The sequence below is a fragment of the Ictidomys tridecemlineatus genome, chromosome 4 (genome assembly GCF_052094955.1).
Source record: "Ictidomys tridecemlineatus isolate mIctTri1 chromosome 4, mIctTri1.hap1, whole genome shotgun sequence".
In the NCBI taxonomy this organism is placed as follows: domain Eukaryota; kingdom Metazoa; phylum Chordata; class Mammalia; order Rodentia; family Sciuridae; genus Ictidomys; species Ictidomys tridecemlineatus.
The window spans coordinates 196,664,293-196,684,010 of record NC_135480.1 but is presented as its reverse complement, the minus strand read 5'-3'; the positions used below and the strand labels follow the sequence as shown (position 1 = coordinate 196,684,010).

The 19,718-nt window shown below is 37.9% G+C and overlaps 1 protein-coding gene across 1 annotated transcript in view; it reads left to right on the top strand.

Moving 5' to 3' along the window:
- The first annotated feature begins 700 nt into the window (after positions 1-700).
- Positions 701-19,718, top strand: part of Megf9 (multiple EGF like domains 9) — a 93,907-nt gene continuing 74,889 nt past the window's right edge. Inside the window, exon 1 of the mRNA XM_040283826.2 lies at positions 701-1,520. Coding sequence (XP_040139760.2) covers positions 875-1,520 — 646 coding nt within the window. The 5' untranslated portion in view covers positions 701-874. The remainder of the gene's footprint in view (positions 1,521-19,718) is intronic.

The following is a 19,718-nucleotide window of genomic DNA, read 5'->3' as shown; positions in this document are numbered from 1 at the left end:
AGGGTAAAGTGCATAAGTGTGCTGCTTCCCCTACGCAAGACGCTTGCACCTTCTGCTCCTGACCCGTTTCCAGACCTCCCAGAACTGCCCGGCCCCAGCGCCTGGACCACAGCAGGTGCCTTGTCACAGCATGAAGCATGGGTTCAGTGAGGCGCTCAGCAAAGACCTCAGTTTCCCCATCTCTAAAATGGGAACGGCAGTGCAGACTTTGCAGGACTGATGCCAGACTCTCCCGGGTAGCAAAGGGAATTCTGAGGCTCTACATCCCCGCGGCTCTCGCGCCTACAACGGGGTTTCTGCTCAGTTCCCGTCGGATCCCGGGTGCGGCGCCGGCGCCCCATTGTTAGGAGGGCGGGGACGCTCCCAAGAACGGCTTCCCCGCCCGGGGTCGCGCTCACAGCCCAGTGGAGCAGACGACTTGGCCTGGCGTCTGCCGCACGGGGCGCGTCCTTTGTCTACTCCGCGGCGCCGGGTGCCCGAGGCCCGCGCCCCGCTCTTCGGGCAGACAAAGCGGGGGCCGCAGCGAGCCCGGCAGGCTGGAGCGGGGCTCGCACCACCCTCCTCCCGCCTTACGTACCGCCCCCTCCCTTCGGCGTGCTCTGATTGGCCATCGAGGTTACAAAGAGGCCGGGAAGCGGGTGGGTCACGTGGGATGGCGTGACCTCCCATTGGTTGGGGGCGGCTGCCAATCGAGGAGGGCGGGCTGTCCGCGCTCGGCCCGGTCGCTCTCTCCTCGCTGGGGCCCGCCCGCGGGGCCGGCTGCCTGTCAGAGGGAGGTGGCGATGGTGCGCCGGGTGGCGGTGGCGGCTGCGGCGGCTTCCTCGGTCGGAGTGCAGAGAGGAGAAGATGACTGACCAACCGACTGGCTGAATGAATGAATGGCGGAGCCGAGCACGCCATGAGGAGCCTGCCGAGTCTGGGCGGCCTCGCCCTGTTGTGCTGCGCCGCCGCCGCCGCTGCCGCTTCAGCAGCCTCGGCGGGGAATGTCACCGGTGGCGGCGGGGCCGAGGGGCAGGTGGACGCGTCGCTTGGCCCGGGACAGCGGGACGAGCCCAGCCACCCTTTCCCTAAAGCGACGGCTCTCTGGACCCAGACCCCGAGGACCGGCCCCCCGCGGACTACGGCCAGCCGACCCTTGACTGCGACCTCTTTAGCCCAGTCCCCGGAGACCACCCCTCTTCGGGCGACGGCCGGACCCGCTCCGACCACCTTTCAGGCGCCGCTCGGCCCCTCGCCGACCACCCCTCCGGAGGCGGAGCGCACTCCCACCACTCCTCGGGTGCCGACCAGACCCGCGCCCACCACCTTTTCCACGACCACTGTCGTGGCGCCGACCACCCCTGCAGCGACCACCGTTCTGGCACCAACCACTCCCGGGACCCCGACCCTCCTCTTTCCTACCAGTAGCAGCGGCAGCAGCAACAGCAACAGCAGCGGCGGCGGCGGCGGCGGCGGCAGCAGCAGCAGCAGCAGCGTCCCGCCCACCCCACCTGCCACCGAGGCCCCTTCTCCTCCCCCAGGTGAGTCCGGGCGCGGCCACTCGGGTAGGGTCCTCCCCAGTGCTGCCCATCCTCCCCATCCCCCCGGGCATCTAGGGTTGGCCGCTTCACTGGAATTGATCGTTTCTTGTCCTAAGGATCCCCAGATTTCGGCTTCCAAAGGGAGGGCCAAGCTCCACCTAGCCCCCCAACCCCCAAATCTGGAAAGTCTTTTGTCCCCCCTGAGCTGTGCTCTCTCGGGAGGGGCCCGCTGCTGTGTGGAAGGCATCGCATCTCTTTCCAAACAGGGTTTTGGATTTGGTTGGCTCAGCGGGTCACCCCGCCCGGGTTATTTGGGGAAGTTTGAACGGCAACACAGTATCTCCATCAACCCCTAGGCCAAAGCTGACTGTAGGGGGTTTCTCCCAAAGGCCCAGTTTCCTTATTCATATCTTTTTGTTTATGTAAATATCCGATCTATGTGTGACAGGTGGAAGAGATATTAAGAGGATTTTGTTTACAAAACAGTAGTACAGAGCACTTGAGGCCAAAAAATAAAAATAAAAAATATCCATGTTTTCTCTGCACATAAGTAGATTCAGTAGGTCATCTGGGACAGGTGTATATCTAGGTTGAGCAGTTTATAAAATTAGGTTAAATCCCTTCCTTGCACTTTTTTTTCTTTCTCAATTACAAGGTCAATATGTTTGGAAAAATATAGTTTAAGGAGGGATACCCAGTTTTGACCCTTAAACTAGGATGTTCAATTTTGCTGATGCTGACAAATACCAATTTTCATGTGAGTTCCCAGGGAAAATATGGCTCTTCTTCCTTCTGAATGAAGTCTTCAAGGAAAGTTAGAGATGGCTTCTGTTCTTTCCCCCTTCAATTGGGATGTGAATTAAACAAGTAAAATCTACTTTGTCAAGGTGATGGACAAGATTTTCTGAGTTCTGTACTTTGAGTGGGGGTGGAGATTTGTCTAAAGCACTTGCTTAGCTTGACCACTGACCTAATTCTTAGGCTCAGTGGTTTACTGTGGTGTCAAGTATGAACCTTGGACTGTAAATTAATTTGTAGAGAATTTCCCCACATGGTTATGAACCTTAATATTATCTTGAATCTTGAGTTGGAACTTGGCAATGACAAAAGGAAGAACTCAGATTATTCACCCCCCAAACAATTTGTATCTCTTTCAGTTTCAAGGACTATTTTAACTGAGTTTTTACCTGTGGTGCCTTTTGGCTTTTATACAGAGAGATTGGCATATTATTGAAAAACAGGAAGCATGATGGTTGAAAATACGGACTATCCATTCTTAGGTTTGAATTCCAGCTCTGCCTTTTATTGGATATATAAACTTGGCTAGGTAACTTAATCTCTCTGGCCTCAGTTTCTTCAATTGTGAAATGAAGGTAATAATAGTACTTACCTTGTATGATTGCTGTGAAGATTAAATAAGTTAATACATTTATAGTGCTTATAGTTCCTAATGCTGAATAAGCACCCCTTATATGTTGGCTATGCCTATAACCAGACTTCCTGCTCCCACCCTTCTCATGGGTAGAAAAGCATTTGAGAAAATTAGTAGGGAACTGTGATGATTTTTTATTTGTTTTAGTAAAACAAAATAGAAGAAGAATGAATTAGATTTTATGGAATTTCAAGCAGTCTTTCTGTATAAAAGTCATAGTTTAAGGAGAGATACCCATTTTTTGTCCCCTTAAACTAGGATGTTCAATTTTGCTGATGCTGACAAATACCAATTTTCATGTGAGTTCACAGGGAAAATAAGGCTCTTCTTCCTTCTGATTGAAGTCTTTCTTCAAGGAAAGTGGCATTTAGGTAGCAATTGCTTTGGTTAGTTTTGATAAATAAGTCTTTTTCCTTAATGTTATTTTACTTTTATTGTTTTTAAAACATAAAAGTAACCCTTACAGTGAAAAATATAAACAGCCAGAAGTCTACACAGCAAAAAAAGTGAAAATTACTCCTTCATTACATTCTAGTTGGTCCCTAGAGGTTACTACTGCTAGCAGTTTGTTAGATCTTTTTTCAAATGTTTTTCTGGGTATATATGAATGTACACACAGAATATTTAAAAATAGTTTTTAAAATGGAAAAATTCTCTATATATTGTTTAACAATATATTTAATTCTCTATATATTGTATTTATTTAATTATGCATCATGGACTATTTTTTTTCATGCCAGTACCTAGGGTCTACATTATGATTATGGTGATTATTATTATCACTATTATTTTTTTTGTGCTGAGGAATGAACATTGACAATGCCTCATGCATAGGCAAGTGCTCTATTACTAAACTACACCTCCAGCCCTACTTTATTCTTTTTAATAGTTGTGCTTTCCACTGTAAGAATGTATTATAATTTATTTAACCCATCTATAGACACTAAGAGTGTTTCTGGACTTAGCTTTAAAAAACATGGAGAAGCATGGACTATAGTCTGCTTCAAATAGTAAACATATCCCTTTAACAGAGAAAATTTGTATTTGAATTTGAGAGAGCTGGTTTGACTTGCAAAGTTAGATTCCCTGGCATTTGGGAAGATGATTGTACAGGTTTTTTTTGTTTGTTTGTTTTTGTTTTAATTAATTAATAAATTTTACATTGGACTGCATTTTGACATGTAGTACGCAAATGGAGCAAAACTTCTCATCCTGTGGCTGTATGTTGAGGGCCACAGTCGGGATGACGCATGGCATGTTGCCAGAAGGGAGTGGTTGAGAGGTGAAGCCAAGGAGCCATTGAGATGATGATGGTTATGTTAAGCTGTGTATTCAATTATATAGAGACCTTTACTGCCCGGCAATAGGGTGGCTCTTGCTGCCTGGGGCGCCTGCTACTTTGGAGTTCCCATGGAGTTCTCACAGGGTCCGAGAGAGTTGGGGCAGAGCCGGGTGGACAGCTGAGAGAGTTCCCTGGGAGTGTGCATGGAGAGCTGAGAGAGTTTCTGGGAGTGTGCGTGGAGTGCTGGTGGAGTTCGGGCAATAAAGTTTCCTGTTTGAACATACAAGTGCTTTTGTGGCAGCTCGGTGATTTGTGCCCAGCCAGACTGCGGAAGCTGTACATGGTTGTATAGGGCTTTTTTTTTTTTAATTTTAATGTTCCTATAAGAACTGAATGCCATTACTATTTGGTTGGCTTTAGTGCTTTTTGAATTAATAAAAATTTCCGTCATGGAGATTTTTCTGAGAGCTCTTGCCTACTCCTCACTTAGGGCCCTTTTTGTTTACAGGGACCCTTATCTACAAACTGAAACTACTTGCCCCACAAGTAGGAACTCTTCCCCCAGAAACCTGGCAGAACATAGGGCTGATGGGTTGGCTGGATAGGACATTTTAAGAGAGCGAAAGGAGATACCATGATACTAGAGAGTAATAATAACAGGAGTAATGAGATAATGGCAAATATTTGTTTTTTGAATTATGGATCTTTAGGGCTGGATAGAACCTTAGAAGCCATTATTTTCTAACATGGCCCTGGGTATTTTAAGAAATACTTAGGTAGATTTAGTTGAAATATTTCTCCCTGTCAGTCAACACTGACCCAGGGAATCTGCCCTGTGGGGCCATGTAGAACAAGTGTATTCCTAATGTGCCATGCATGGCCCTTCTTCAAGGATTTGGGAATAGTGATTGTATTCCCTTTGAGTCTGGACTAAATAACTTCAACTCCTTCAACTGGTCTTTATGTGAATGTTTTCACATTCTTTTACTGTTGCAGTCACCTGATAGTGATTTTTTTGTCTTTCTGTGACTCTTCCAAAATGTGGAACGGAGATTCATTTAATACTCCAGATGTGCTCCAGCCAGCTCATAGTAGAGAGGGCAGTTAGTTACTTTATTTTTCTGGATATGATACTGATGGAAATGTGGTTAGTTCCTAATCATAGTAGCGTTTTTGGAGCCACATTATGTTGTTTGCTCAGAGTCCATTGAGATAGCAAAAGCTTTTATTTAAAAAAAAATGTGCTGGATGAGTCATGTCATTCCATAAACTATAACCTGAGACATTTGCCAAACTTATAAAGATTGATTGTGTTAGGTTCAAGTCATCCTTTTAGATCCTAAGTTTGCCAGTGTACTCCACCCAGTTTGTTCACATTACCTGCAGGGTGTTCTATAGACAGACTCTAAGGACAAGTCAGGGCAGATTATTCTTACCTCACATGACAAAGTAAACTTATGGATGATAAAACAATTTGGAAGGAAAGAGATAACAGTTTAAATTAGTTCTCAAGGGTCTTTTTCAACTCTGAAATTCTGTGATAATTTGATACATATGATTCAAGGCAGGCACATTGATGCCCCTAAAGAACCTGAATTGTTTGTCAGCCAAGTTATGAGAGTAGACTTTGTTTAAGCAAGCCCTAGAATTTAGAGTTTGAAAACCCCTAACTATTATGCATGTAAATGAAATTTTACAAATGTATTCTATTTGAAAGGAACATTCTGGGAATCTAGGGCCCTCCTAACTATGCTGGGAAATGCTCTCTTTATCTTAACATTTTCTACTAATAGCTCAGGGTTTTATTACTTCAGCTATTTAAGAAGATACCATTTGTTTTAAGGAAATAGAAACTGTGTAGGTTCCCAAGATAATATAGGCTAACAATCCTCTTCCTCCTCCTCCTCCTCCTCCTCCTCCTCCTCCTCTGGTACAGGGGAGTGGACTCAGGGCCACTTGACCACTGAGCCACATCCCCAGGTCTCTTTTGTATTTTTTTGAGAGACAGGGTCTCACTGAGTTGCTTAGCACCTTGCTTTTGCTGAGGCTGGCTTTGAACTTGAGATCCTCCTGCCTCAGCCTCCTGAGCCACTGGAATTGCAGGCGTGCGCCACCATGCCCAGCTTAGGCTCACATTCTTTCTCCAGAACCTTTGGAGCTGAATATATTTGAGAATTTTGAGATTTTAGGAAAAGTCTGAAAATACATACCAGTGAAGCTGGGATAGCCTCCAGTAATCAAACACATTAAGATATCTGCAGCAAAATGCACACTGAATTGGGTACATAAAGACTAAAAGTAGCCTTGCATCTGTTTAGGTGAGGTTTTGATGCCAAATTTTTGGTTTTGGAGCTTCTGATACTTAGCATCAGGTTTGAGGGATGAGGACCACTGTAGTAGTAATTGCAAACACACTTACTATGTTCCTGCACTGTTCTAAGTGTCTTAATGTATTAACTCACTTAATCCTCAGAGCAGTTAGGTACTGAATTAGGTGCTATCATCATACTAATTTTCATTGTTTATTTTTTGGTGCTGGGGATGGAATCCAGGGACTTGTACATGCTAAACACGTACCCTACCACTGAGCTATCTCCTCAACCCCATCCTTATTTTATAGTTTTAAGGGGAACTGAGGCCCAGAGAGACCAGTGTTCTTTGGCATTTACTCCTTTGTGCACTATTCATTAATCTACATTTTTTTGTTTTATAATGTTTTATGACTTAGTATTAAATTTTTCTTATTCTGGTCTATGAAGGATAAATTTGTCTGAATTCTTTTTTAGGGGTAGGCCCAGGGACTTCTTAAATTTACTATGTCTTACTCCTGGCTCAAGTGCCTAGTTTCTATAGAAATTCCTTAGTTTCATTAGTTTCTGGAACACCATACACTCTAGAATGTTAATTTCAAAGCTTTTGAATGATGTTTCTGGGAAGCCTCCTGGCTAGCTGAAAATTTACACAATGAAATAATCTGACTAGGTCTTTTTATCTTGATTTTACTAAAGACCCATAAAATTAAACTGTGCATTACTTTTCATCTCTGCATTTCTAAACATGTATACATTAACTTCCAGACGTCCTGGCACCCTTATAAAAAGAATGTAAGAAAAGTATCACAGTGCTGTTTTACTGATGGATAAATTATGGGTAGAGAGAGTTCTGCTTTAGGGCACTTAATAGATCAGAAGAGAATAGAAATGTAAGATCTCATTTAGCTGAAAGAAAACACTAGAGGAAACTTTTATTTATAAATAGCCGTAATCTATGCTTTTTGCCTTGATCTTGATTTTTGTTTGTTTTCTTTAGGTATAATATAAAAATCTTTGTTGCTAATTTTGACTTTGTATTACAGGCACTTCTTCTAAGATCAGTTTCTGTTTTAAAAATATATATTTCGGTTTATTTCTTTTTCACTAGAAACAACTATACCTGTACTAGTAACTTTAAAGGGAGATTTTTAAAAATCATGATGAAAAGGATAAAGATTATGTCTAGATCCATATGCATTTGAATCATTGTAAAGGCTCCCTCAAAATAATTATGCTTTTAGATGTATTTAAGTACATGTGATTAATTTGTGTCAAAAACAATCTCTAATAATGCCACTGGTCCACAGATTATTATTGTCAAATATTTTTCCATTTTTCTTCTTTAGGGAAAAAAAAACCTTCCATTCTTTTTGCTTATTTTTTCAATGTAAACTCTTCTATATGTCTTCTTATTCTTTTTTTTCTTTTTGTCTCAGTCTTAGCTTTACCAATTCTTTTCATGTTCTTTCAGGAGCCAAATTACCCTCTCCAACAATTTGCCACTTTGTCCTCCTTCAATGTATCCTCAAAGCCTAATTCTTCCAAGAGGTCTTTCTAGATGAATGAAAAGTCCTTGAAGATGTCCTGGTGTCAGGGTGCACAGGGTGGAACACTTTGCACTCAGAATAAAACTTGTCTTTCTCTGTGACTTTGACTTTTTTCCTATTGACTTGTTTTTAGCTTACTTAATTTAGATTACTAAGCCCACCTGACAAGGAAATGTCATTGTTTATACAGTTTATACATATTTTTGTTTATACATATTCAGGATATAGTGTTAATTATCTTTTTGGAAAAAAAAAACAGAGAAAAGATTTTCTTTTTGCTTTGGGGTCTTCTTTATTGCTCAGCTTTCCTCCACCCTCTTCTCAGGAGCAATGAAGAAAAGACTGTCATAACAAAAGTTATCTTCCTTTAAATAAAATCAAGTATTTTGAGAAACTAGAGATTTTCTTTATGATTATGAATAATATGAACTGTTTTTGTTTATAGGTAGATTTGGGATGCATATCAATATAAAAGTTTAATTTGGTTGAGAAATAAATGTTTGATATTTTGAATGACAGAATTTTCCCTGTAGAAATGTAATTAAAGTTAATAGTGAACAGAGTGCTTCTAATAATTAACAAGTGTGCAGTGAAATGTGGTTTACAAACAGAAGTCCCTGTCCTCATGGATAATGTACGCCTGACAGGCTTGGGCAAACTACTTAAACTTTCTAAATCTCAGAATCTGCCATCCATAAGTTAAAGCCAATAATATTTTACTATTTTATTATTTAAAAGCTAAATGATATGATGCATGTAAAAAAAATCCTGATAGGTAGTCATGAAGCCAGATTTAAATCAGTATAGTTAGGTAAACCGGGTCTAATATCGAGTGAAATCTAAAATGGAGGCCATGTTTGTTCACATTTATATCTTCACAGTCTGGCCCAAGAAAATTCTCAATAAATATTTCATGATTGAATGAATGAAATTACATTAGACATACAGGAAAATAATGTAATTGGCTTTTAATTTAGAAATGAACTTTTCTCCATTTTTTTCCCCTTAGTTCATGGTAATAGTATAAGAGCCTACTTAGGGCAAGTGGAGCTCTCTGAGATCTCAAATATTTCATTAATCATTCATTTTTCTGTTATATAACTCTGTGTCTTCTATTTTTCTTAAAGAAAGAGCAATAGACAAATGAATATCTGATGACTCATAGAAAGTATAGCTAAGTTTAAAAAGCTGAGCTTTTGTAAAATGTGGATCTCTAGGTTCTTACTAGTTCTTTTACTAGTCTTATGATCTTGGTCAGGTTATTTCATTTGTAAAATAAGAGACTAGATTGGTGGTTTTTAACCTGTTTCATTTTGTGACTTAGGGTTCTTCAGATGTGTGTGAGTCAGTAGGTACTAGAGGGGCCAAGTGCTTCTATTTTTGGACTATCTCACTTCCTACCCTTCACCTCTCACCCCCATATCCCCACCCATGCTTTGATTAGCTCTTTTCCCATTTTGTTTGTATATTGGATTTATTCTTCCTGTGAAGATTTTTTAAATCTTTTTTTTTAAGAGAGAGAGAGAGAGAGAGAGAGAGAGAGAGAGAATTTTTTAAATATTTATTTATTTTTTTTAGTTTTCGGTGGATACAACATACAGGCAAGTGCACTACCCCTTGAGCCACATCCCCAGCCCTCCTGTGAAGATTTTTGAAATAGGAATTTTCTTAGTCTAAAATTTTATGATTAAAAAAATAGGACTGGGAGATGTAGCTCATTTAGTTGTAGTGCACTTGCTTAAGGTCCTGGGTTCAATCTCAACACCACAAACCAACCAACCAACCAACCCCAAAACCTCATCTTATGTTAATGTTAAGGAGCAATATACACAGGAGGAGATAAATATATGGAAATAGTAACTTGTTAAGGCTGAGTATTGGAATTATGAGTAATTTTAATTCCCTTTTTTGTGTTTTTTGAAGTTTTTAAAGTTTTTTTTAATGAATATGTCCAATTTTAATTTCATGTTCATAAATAAATAAAATTAAAAAAGAATAAAAAGTTGTGATAAGCTTGGCAAGGCCTCACTTATGTAAGATCAATCCAGATGATATTTCACAGATCCATTTAAATACAATTTCTGTCATTGACTCAACAAGTGTGATCTACATTAGAGATAATTGCTTGGTCTCACAGAGATTCTGATGAAAGGAGACTGCTGAAGACACTACCCAAGAAAGGAGACTGTTCCTGAGGTCTGAAAAATCTTAAACAGGATAGGGATGATGTATCTAAGATTCTGTACTGTTAAAAAAGGTTAACTGAGATTTTCAGTAGAGTCTAAAAACAGGGAATTGGTTCTATCTCCATTTTATTCTTTATAGGGAATTTAAATCATGCTCTTAACTGGGGATGGTGGTGGCGCTTGCCTGTAATCCCAGTGGCTCCTGAGGCTGAGGCAGGAATGTAAGTTCAAGGCAAGCATTGGCAATTTAGTGAGGCCCTCAGCAACTTAGTGAGGCCCTGTCTCAAAATAAAAAGGGCTGGGAATATGAGTTAGTGGTTAAGTGCCCCATTTACTAAACAATAACAACAACAATAAAAAAACTTTAAAAAATTGATTTAAGTAACCTATTGATATAGATCTTATTTAAATTGTGCAAAATTTGAATTCGTTGCATTTTAAGATGTTTGATTGTTTCTTTCCTTAGAGACAGAGACCCCCAAAATTTGGTTTTGGTCTATCCATATGTTTTGCAATTAGATCAGATGGGATTGCTTTTATACTGGTAATATAACAGCTGTTCTATATGGTGCCTTGCCAGGGAGAGAGTTAAGCTCCCAGGGAAGGGGAAATTTATTCATTTGCAAAAAGGAATGTATTCTGCTTAGTCATAGAAAAAATGATAAAGAGTAGGAATGTTTTCAATGGATGGGGAATGTTAAATAATTTGTATTTAGTAAATGTTAGATAAATTGATTTTGGAAACTCAATTCAGTCTTGCATGCTTCCTAGAAATTAGCATATTTTCATGGATCTTTTTATATTTTTATTATTTATTATTTATTTTTTTAAAAATATAGTGATTTACTTGATGTATGTGAGCTAAAAGGAGAGATTAGAAGTAGCACTGTTATCTCTAAGGAGAATTTGATATTCCCTAGTTCCCTTAATTTTGGAAATGGTCTTTAAAGGTGAAGTTTCTTTAAAAATATCCTAGGAAATGTTAGATGTTGTTCAGTGTGAAGGGATTGGATGAATAGCTTTTTAGGTTCTCTTCATTCTCTTATCAGTCATTTATAGGAACGTCATTGTAGTATGGGAAGGGTTACTGGAAATAATGGAGGAAAAGAAGACATGTTTAGCATTTCAACATACTTATTCTGTTTTATTTGTATGTGAAGGCTTGGTTAGAGGAAAGCATTGGGCTTTTTCTCCTGGAGATGTCTTATTTGACATTATGCTAGTTATAATCCTACAGTTCTATATATACAGCATTAACAGTATAACTCCACCATCCATTGATGTTGTGTGGGTTAATGAATAGTTATACAGTGTTCCAAACATACAAAGCAATTTAGCTCTTGAGTATTATTATATTGAATTATTGGTGTATTGCCTGCAAACCTATCCTGTTCAACTGGTTTTAATTTTTAAGTTAGTTTGTTGCTTCAACTTGTCTACAAAGCAGGACTGAATGGTCCAGCTGTGGAATAGCAATCAGAATAACTAAATTCCAGTCTTTCTTTTCATTCATTTTGTGAATTACTGAGCACATTATTTTAATGGTCCTGTGACTTAGTTTCCCTAACTATAAAATGAAACATTATATCCAGTCTTCCAAGGTTTTTTTGAGAAGTAACATATAAATTACTTTTTCTTCAACAAAGGCTTTATAGAATTCAAGCTGTTTTCTGGTATTCTTTCCAGATTACATGGTTTATATTAGTTTATAATGTAATGTGAATAAAACAGTTTTGATTAAAGGCAACAAAGAAATGCACACATGCATTTTTTTTTCTAAAGAGAGAGTGAGAGGAGAGAGAAAGAGAGAGAGAGAGAGAGAGAGAGAGAGAGAGAGAATTTTTTTAATATTTATTTTTTAGTTTTTGGCAGACACAACATCTTTGTTTGTATGTGGTGCTGAGGATCAAACCCGGGCCGCACGCATGCCAGGCGAGTGCGCTACCGCTTGAGCCACATCCCCAGCCCCTGCACACAGGCCTTTACATGTAGCTTTTTTTCTATATATTTTTATACTGTTTTGTCGTTAACATATTTTTATAACCTTTATACACTGGTATTTTCCAAAGATTTGGGATTTTTAAAATATTTATTTAGTTGTAGATGAAGTATCTTTATTTTTATGTGGTGCTGAGGATAGAACCCAGTGCCTCACACATGTGAGGCAAGCACTTTATTATTGAGCTACAGCCTCAGCCCCAGACTTGGGATTCTTTAATGTTATTTTTCTTCCCATACTACCTTGAGAAATTAATGTAATCTTTATCTCATATTAAATCACAACAGAAATAAATTGTGCTTTGTAAATTTTTAATATTGTTGGTTGATCTTTTTAGAATGGATTCTACATAATAGTTTTTGTGATTAAAAAAAGTGTTCATTTTACAAAATACAAAGAATAAAAATATAAAAAATGAACCCAGAAGTAATGAAAGGAAAGATTTTAGTGTTAACTACAGAATACTTTTTAAATCAGTATTTTATCCTCCTGTCTGCCACTGAGATATTCTGTATGACTGTATTGCTTTGAAATTGATTTAGCACATTTTAATGTTTTGAAATGGGATATCTTTCGAATAAAGTTGAAAATAATGCTGTTGGAGCTATTATTATAATTTGAATTAGAAAATTTTGAGTGTTTACTATGTTCAGATTACCATGATATAGGTACCTCCTGGTACTAATAGAAAAAAACTATACCATAAAGTTTTATCTGAGTTTAATTTTTTGGTTTTAGTAGTAGGTATTGAATTCAGGGGCCCTTAACCACTGAATCATATCCCCATCCCTTTATTATATTTATTTAGAGATAGGGTCTCCTTAAGCTGCTTAGAGCCTCACTAAGCTGCTGATGCTGGTTTTGAATATACGATCCTCCTGCCTCAGCCTCCTGAGCCACTGGGATTATAGATGTGTGCCATCACGCCCAGCAATATTTTTTAAATTGCATATATTGCTCCATTTTTCACAGCAATAAATGAGATGACTTATTTGTTATAAAACAAAGGTATGAGTTGGATTTAGCTCTCTTCTGAAGTCAAATACATGACAGATCAACATAGGAAAAAAGGGCTGGGGTTGTGGCTCAATGGTGGAGTGCTCGCCTAGCATGTGCAAGAATTCTGGGTTTGATCCTCAGTACCACATAAAAATAAATAAATAAAATAAAGGTATTGTGTTCAACTACAACTAAAAATATTTTTTAAAAAATAGGAAAAAATCTACCACATTTAAATTATTTATCATGTCAACAAAAAGAACATAAATCTATTTTGGATAATAAAATGATACTTTACTTGAGACTTGGTGCTTCTTGGCAGAACCAGACCAGTGACTTATTTTTCTTGTGTCAGCTCCAGAACAAGCATGCTTTTTCTTGGGTTCAGATTGCCCTTGAAATCCTAAAACAGTCTGGAACCAAGCCAGGTATTTGGTATTTTCAATACTGTGGTGGGAGAAGTCAAGGTATCTGTCTCCCTGGCTCAGACATTGCCAAAAGGCCTAGGTGCTATGCTGGACAGTATGCCAAAGAATAGGCCAAAGAAGGCTCTGTCCTTCAGAAACTGGTATCTTACACAATGATGTCTATTCTCTGAGTTTTGAACTTTGAAATCAAACCAATAGTGAACTGTAGTATTACTGAGAAGGGATTAAATTAATTAATGCATGTAAGTCAATTTAGCAGTGCTTAATAATCAGCACATAAATTAATAGCCTTTATTATTGTTAATGCTGTTTTATTACCTATTCACAATGTTTGGAAAACAGCAGGGAAAATTTTGTCTATGAATTCTAGATTAACACATCTACCAGATTCTTTGACACAGTCTGTAGTCTGGTAACACATTGATAATTGGGAATACTTGCACATTGCTGCAGATCAACCTTCTATAATAAGTAGTTCTAAGTGCAGGGTAGGACCAATATATTTGAGGCAATGGCTACTACTTTTCCTTCTAGAGTGGACCAGATCAAGTGAGATCAAGTGAGAGGACCAGATCCTGTGCTATGTTGCTAGACACAAACAGTATTGGAACTGCTCAGAACTGGACGTCATGCAAGCTATTTTCAAAAAGTAAATGCAAAGATAAGACTCCAGGGAATTCCTGAAATAGCCATTGTCCAGTTTGGCAGTTGTACTCTTAGGGGATCTTTTATAGGCATCAGGCCCTAGCCACATATGGTCTATTAGAGTGAAAATAAGATTGGGCCAATAGAAAGACATGACTGTTCAATTCTATGTTGTTAGCACATTGGCATTTTTTTAAAGCATGCCAAATACAACTTGCATATACAAGTGCAGGTCACATAATCTTCTTAGGCTTCAGTACTGAGCTCTGTAATATAAGTATAATAATACCTACTTATTAGGATTCTTGAGTGTTAGACCTAGAATTCAAAATCAGCTCTGTCTGACTCAAAAGTCTATATACTTCTCTTCCTTGGAGTAAGCTGGGTTGCATTGCCAAAGCAGATGGGAGTAGCAGAAAATGATATAAAGTATTCAATGGTTACAGAACACATTTTGGGTTCTGTTTTTGCCACCTTTTCTAGCCTCTCCCAACAAGATCATACTTTTTCTCTGTCAGCATTGGGTCCAAGTTGAACACAGTGATCCAGGTTTGCTTTCAGTAGTTACTATAAATATTAAAATCAGATCAAAGAATGTTTCTCAAAGACAGATATAGGTGTGGAGTAGGGATGAATATTTCTCAAAGACAGATATAGGTGTGAAGAAAGATGATGGTGGAAAACAAAGGAGCATAGTAAATCTAATGCTGGACTGAACGGTAACTATGAGATTGTCTCTTCAGCACTAGAAGGGTTGTTGCTAACAGAGAGTGTGTAATGCTTACTAGCATTTGACAAGTAATAACCATACACTGTGAATGGTAGTATTGATTGTTCTTGACTCAACAATAAAACCTTTAATCTTTAACTTAATATGGACTGGAGATCAAAATGTTGATGTAAAACAATATGTTATAAAAAATAGCAAGTGACATTTGATTATATTAAAGTTATTGAAGAATATCAGATTTGCAAATGTGATCCATACTTCTGCCTGTCACCTCAGCGTCCATTCCTTTTCTCCCTTTTATAAATTTCCCTCCTCATGCAAAGGTTAGTTGTCTCTCAGATCAGACAGAGGAGCCACTATTATTTCAACTATAGATCCAGCCCCATCTGATCCAGTTGCAAAACATGTTTACAGATCATATTAAAAAATTTGGTGGTTTTGTTTATTAGAAGCTTCAGTAGGTATTACATCAGTATTCAGCAATAATAATATTATTACATCCTGCAAGTGCACAAATACTGTGGTCAGGTCAAACTATATATGTTGAGAATACATATATAATATAAAACTTAATCGCACCATTCTTCCAGTTAATAATTTAAGATAATATTTATATTTGATTCTCCTGTTAAACACAGTTAAGTGATCCAAGCCAATAAATTCATTTTTCTTAATATGACTTAAAACTTTATCCATTTCTGTTCTTATTTCCTATACCCTTTTTCTTATGCTTTAATCTCTAGCAGAATCAAATTACTTACATTTTCCTCCATATACCATCATCATTAGTAGTAGTGAAGCACTCATCTGTGATGTTCCTACTCTTTGTCAGATTCAAAGAGATTTAAATAAATTACCATGACCTCATTTAATTCTCAAAAGAAGCTATGAAGAAATATGTATTGCTGTCCCCATGCTACTAAGCCAGGATTGAGGTTTTGAGAGTTTTTTTACACTGAGCAAGGTTTCACAGCTAGTAAAATGTAGAATCATAACTCAAATTCAGCTCTGTCTAGATTCAGAGCTTTTTTAAAATTTATCACTAGGGATCTTAATTGTAAGCAACAGAAATCAGTGACTGTTGATTTAATCAGAAAGTGAGTTTATTAATAAGATATTGAGAAGTTCCCCCAGAATCTCCAGGGGAACCAAATCAGGCCATGGAGCTAAAGTAATAACTAATTGCATCCATGAATGTGCAACTGACACCATGGAGCATAGGTTCTGTAGTTTGCTCCATTGACGCTACTAACCCTGTGTACTGGACGCACTAGCAGGTACTACATCTAATTGTCATACTGCATTTATTTCCTCCTTAGCAACTAGAGAAAGGGCCTTATGCTCATTCCTTGAATCATTAGTTTTTAATTGCATGCATCTGATTTTAGAGCCCCAGTCACTTGCTCATGCCCTGGCTGCAGGGTAAGCTAGGAAAATAAGAAACCAAAATTATGAATCTCTGTGGTGGGGAATCAAGGCTAAATAGGAAGGGATTCTGAGATAGTAGGAAATTATAATATGATACTAAGCTGCCAAAAGAATGACAGATGCCTGTCACACCCCTTTTCTTGGCCACCTGACAAACTTATTTGTCCTCAAAAAACATTATCCCTGTAGCCTCATAGTACTGTTGTACCCAGTACATTCTAATATTATTAACACTTTTAATTCTTGCTTTTTAAAGACCTTTTGTTTTAGGTATTACTTGTTTATGTAATTGACTCATCTGTATTCATGTTTTCAAATAGCTTATAGTCTGTGTTGTATTGTTGTTTACACTCTTTTCACACCATCTAAGATAGTGTTCAGCATGTGATAAATACTCAATAAATGGTTGAATTGCACTAAAGCATAAATCTTTTTTTCCTTTCACCACTAGAATGAAAGTTCCATAAAGGAAGGGATATTTGTCTTTGTCAGTCTCTCTGTCTCTCTCTCTCCCTCTCTTCCTCCCTCTCACTGTGTGTTTAGCAGCTAGATTAATTCTTAGTATGTGATAGGTCCTCAGTGACTATTTATTGAAGAGAATACTTCTAAATAGTAAATTATTTACCTCTAGAAATGATACTGTCAGATCTTTGAATGAGAATGACAATTTTGAAGTATCATATCATATTTTTCACTTAGATCACAGACAGTAAGAGGATAGAAACTGCCATATTTGTCTTTGGCTAACTCTTCCTTCTATTCAGAAGCATAACCAGAAAAGTGCAATTTGGAATTTTTTCCCAGATCTACCACCATAGTCAATAGCAACAAAAATGGCCTGAAGTAGAATATCTGTTCAACATGAACCTTTTTTGGTTCTCTCTTTCTCTCTCTTTTTAAAAAGAGTTTAACCTTTATTTATTTATTTATTATTTTTTATGAGGTGCTGAGGATTGAATCCAGGGCCTCACCTGTGCTAGGCAAGTGCTCTACCACTGAGCCATAACCCCAGCCCTTTTGTTCTCTTTTTAAAAACTAGCTTTGTCCTGAGATTGTATCTCTTCTGGGAAGAAAAAAAAAGACTATTGGGCAAACTATCTTGTATGTATATTTTGAAAAGTGTAATAACCCAGGACAGTAGCATCTCTCTTTGAAGAAGTGGAGGCCCCTAATGGTAACATGATTTGTATAAGGGTAGTGGACTGGTAGAGAGATACTGTAGACCAGAGTTTTATAACTTTAGAGGTTAGTGTTTTCGTATGAACAAAAGCAGAATTAAACCAAGCTGAAAGAAAGCTTTTGTTCAAGCCAAACTTAAGAATTATTGTCATTAATGATAGCTGTCATTTCTGGAGCAAGACTTCCTAGATTTGAATTCTTTTCTTTACCACTTACTGTGTGACCTTGGGTCATGTCTTAGTGTCCTCCTTTGTAAAATGGATATAATTATGATGACTACCTCACAGAGTTATTGTAAGGATTAAATAATAGCATGTGTAAAAGCATTCAGAATTCTTGGCATAAGTTGGCTTTCTAAATGCTAGCTGTTTTTTTTTTTTTTAGTTTCTTTAGTTGTAGTTTGACATAATACCTTTATTTTATTTATTTATTTTTATATGGTGCTGAGGATCAAACCCAGTGCCTTGCATGTGCTAGGCAAGTGCTCTACCACTGAGCCACTACCCCAGTCCCTCAATGTTAGATGTTCTTTTTGTGATTATATTTTGAATACCTATTTACCCTTATTACTCCCATCCTTTTAATTCTTTACTACATCTAATTCTTTGAATTCTGATGATAGAAAGTGTTATACCATCTTACCAGTAGAGAACCTGAGTCTAAGAGGAGACATTGTTTGCCCAATAAGTCATCTAGCTGGGAAGTGCCAGTTAGCTGGGATTCAAACTTAGATATATTTTATTTTTTGAGGTACTTTCTAGCATGTTATAAATAGATTGAATTTAATGCTATTTTATTGTTCTAGCTCCTCTTGTTATTTTAAATGCCTCTTTTCCTCCTTTGCTTCTCTTTTCTATTTTTCTTTAGACCTGTTTACTATCTTCTCCAGTTTCCTCTTGATTCTTTGAACTTGTAATAGAGAGTGTGCAATTTACCTGAAAGAACAAAGCATATCCTCACATGCTACTTTGTCCATTTTAACTTTACTTTCATTTTTATTTGTTGTTAACTGGTCTGTACAGTGGATTGTTTCCAGAGGAGAAGACTAGAGTATCTGTTACGAGTCAGATGAGTAAACTTATACAAATAGTATGCATTCAAACACTAAGGGCCATTTTAGTTGTTATGAAAGACGAAACACAAGTTGATCATAAATGGACAATAACAAATAATAGTATTGAGTTGCTATTGTCTATATTGTCAACTTTTGTGTATTAATTGTTTTTATCATGTATATAATACTTTTGAAAAATTCCTAGACTTGTTTTTCTTTCCTGTTAACAACAGGCCTTTTAAGAGTTTATTAAAAAGTTAGCATTTCTCTTTGCATGCCATTTAGTTTCTAATCTCAAGTAATAGACTATTCATTTAGAAATACACATTTAAAATCAGTGATTAAGTTTCTTCAAGAACTAAAGCCACAAATGTTAGGATGCTATTACTTTCTATTTCTCTGTTGCTTGACCAATCTGCAATGGTATCTTCCTCTTTTCTTTCTTCTTCTTCCTTTTTTTCTTAACCAGACAAAATTTTAGATCCTCTTTTCTCCTGATTAATTTAATTTTCCTCATGCTCAAATTCGTTTTCAGTTATGCTTCCATAAGATGGTTCAACTTGACTTTGCATTTTTAAAAAATTTAATTTAATTTTTTATTTTAGCGCCGGGGTTGTGGGTCAGTGGTAGAGCGCTCGCCTAGCATATGTGAGGCCCTGGGTTCGATCCTCAGCACCACATAAAAATAAATAAATAAAGGTATTGTGCCCAAGTACAATATATTTTAAAAAATTATTTTATGTTTTTATGGTGCAGGGGATCAAATGCAGGGCCTCATGCATGCTAGGCAAATTCTCTACCACTGAGCTGTGCCCCAGCCCTGCATTCATTTTTATTTACATAATAGGGAAAAAGCTTTGCTTTTGCTAGTAAGTTTGCACTTAGCTTTCCCAGTGATCTTACAAAAAAAATAAGGTGGTCTTTGTTAATCAACCACTGTATACCTACTGTCACCTAGACAATTAAGATAGGATTTC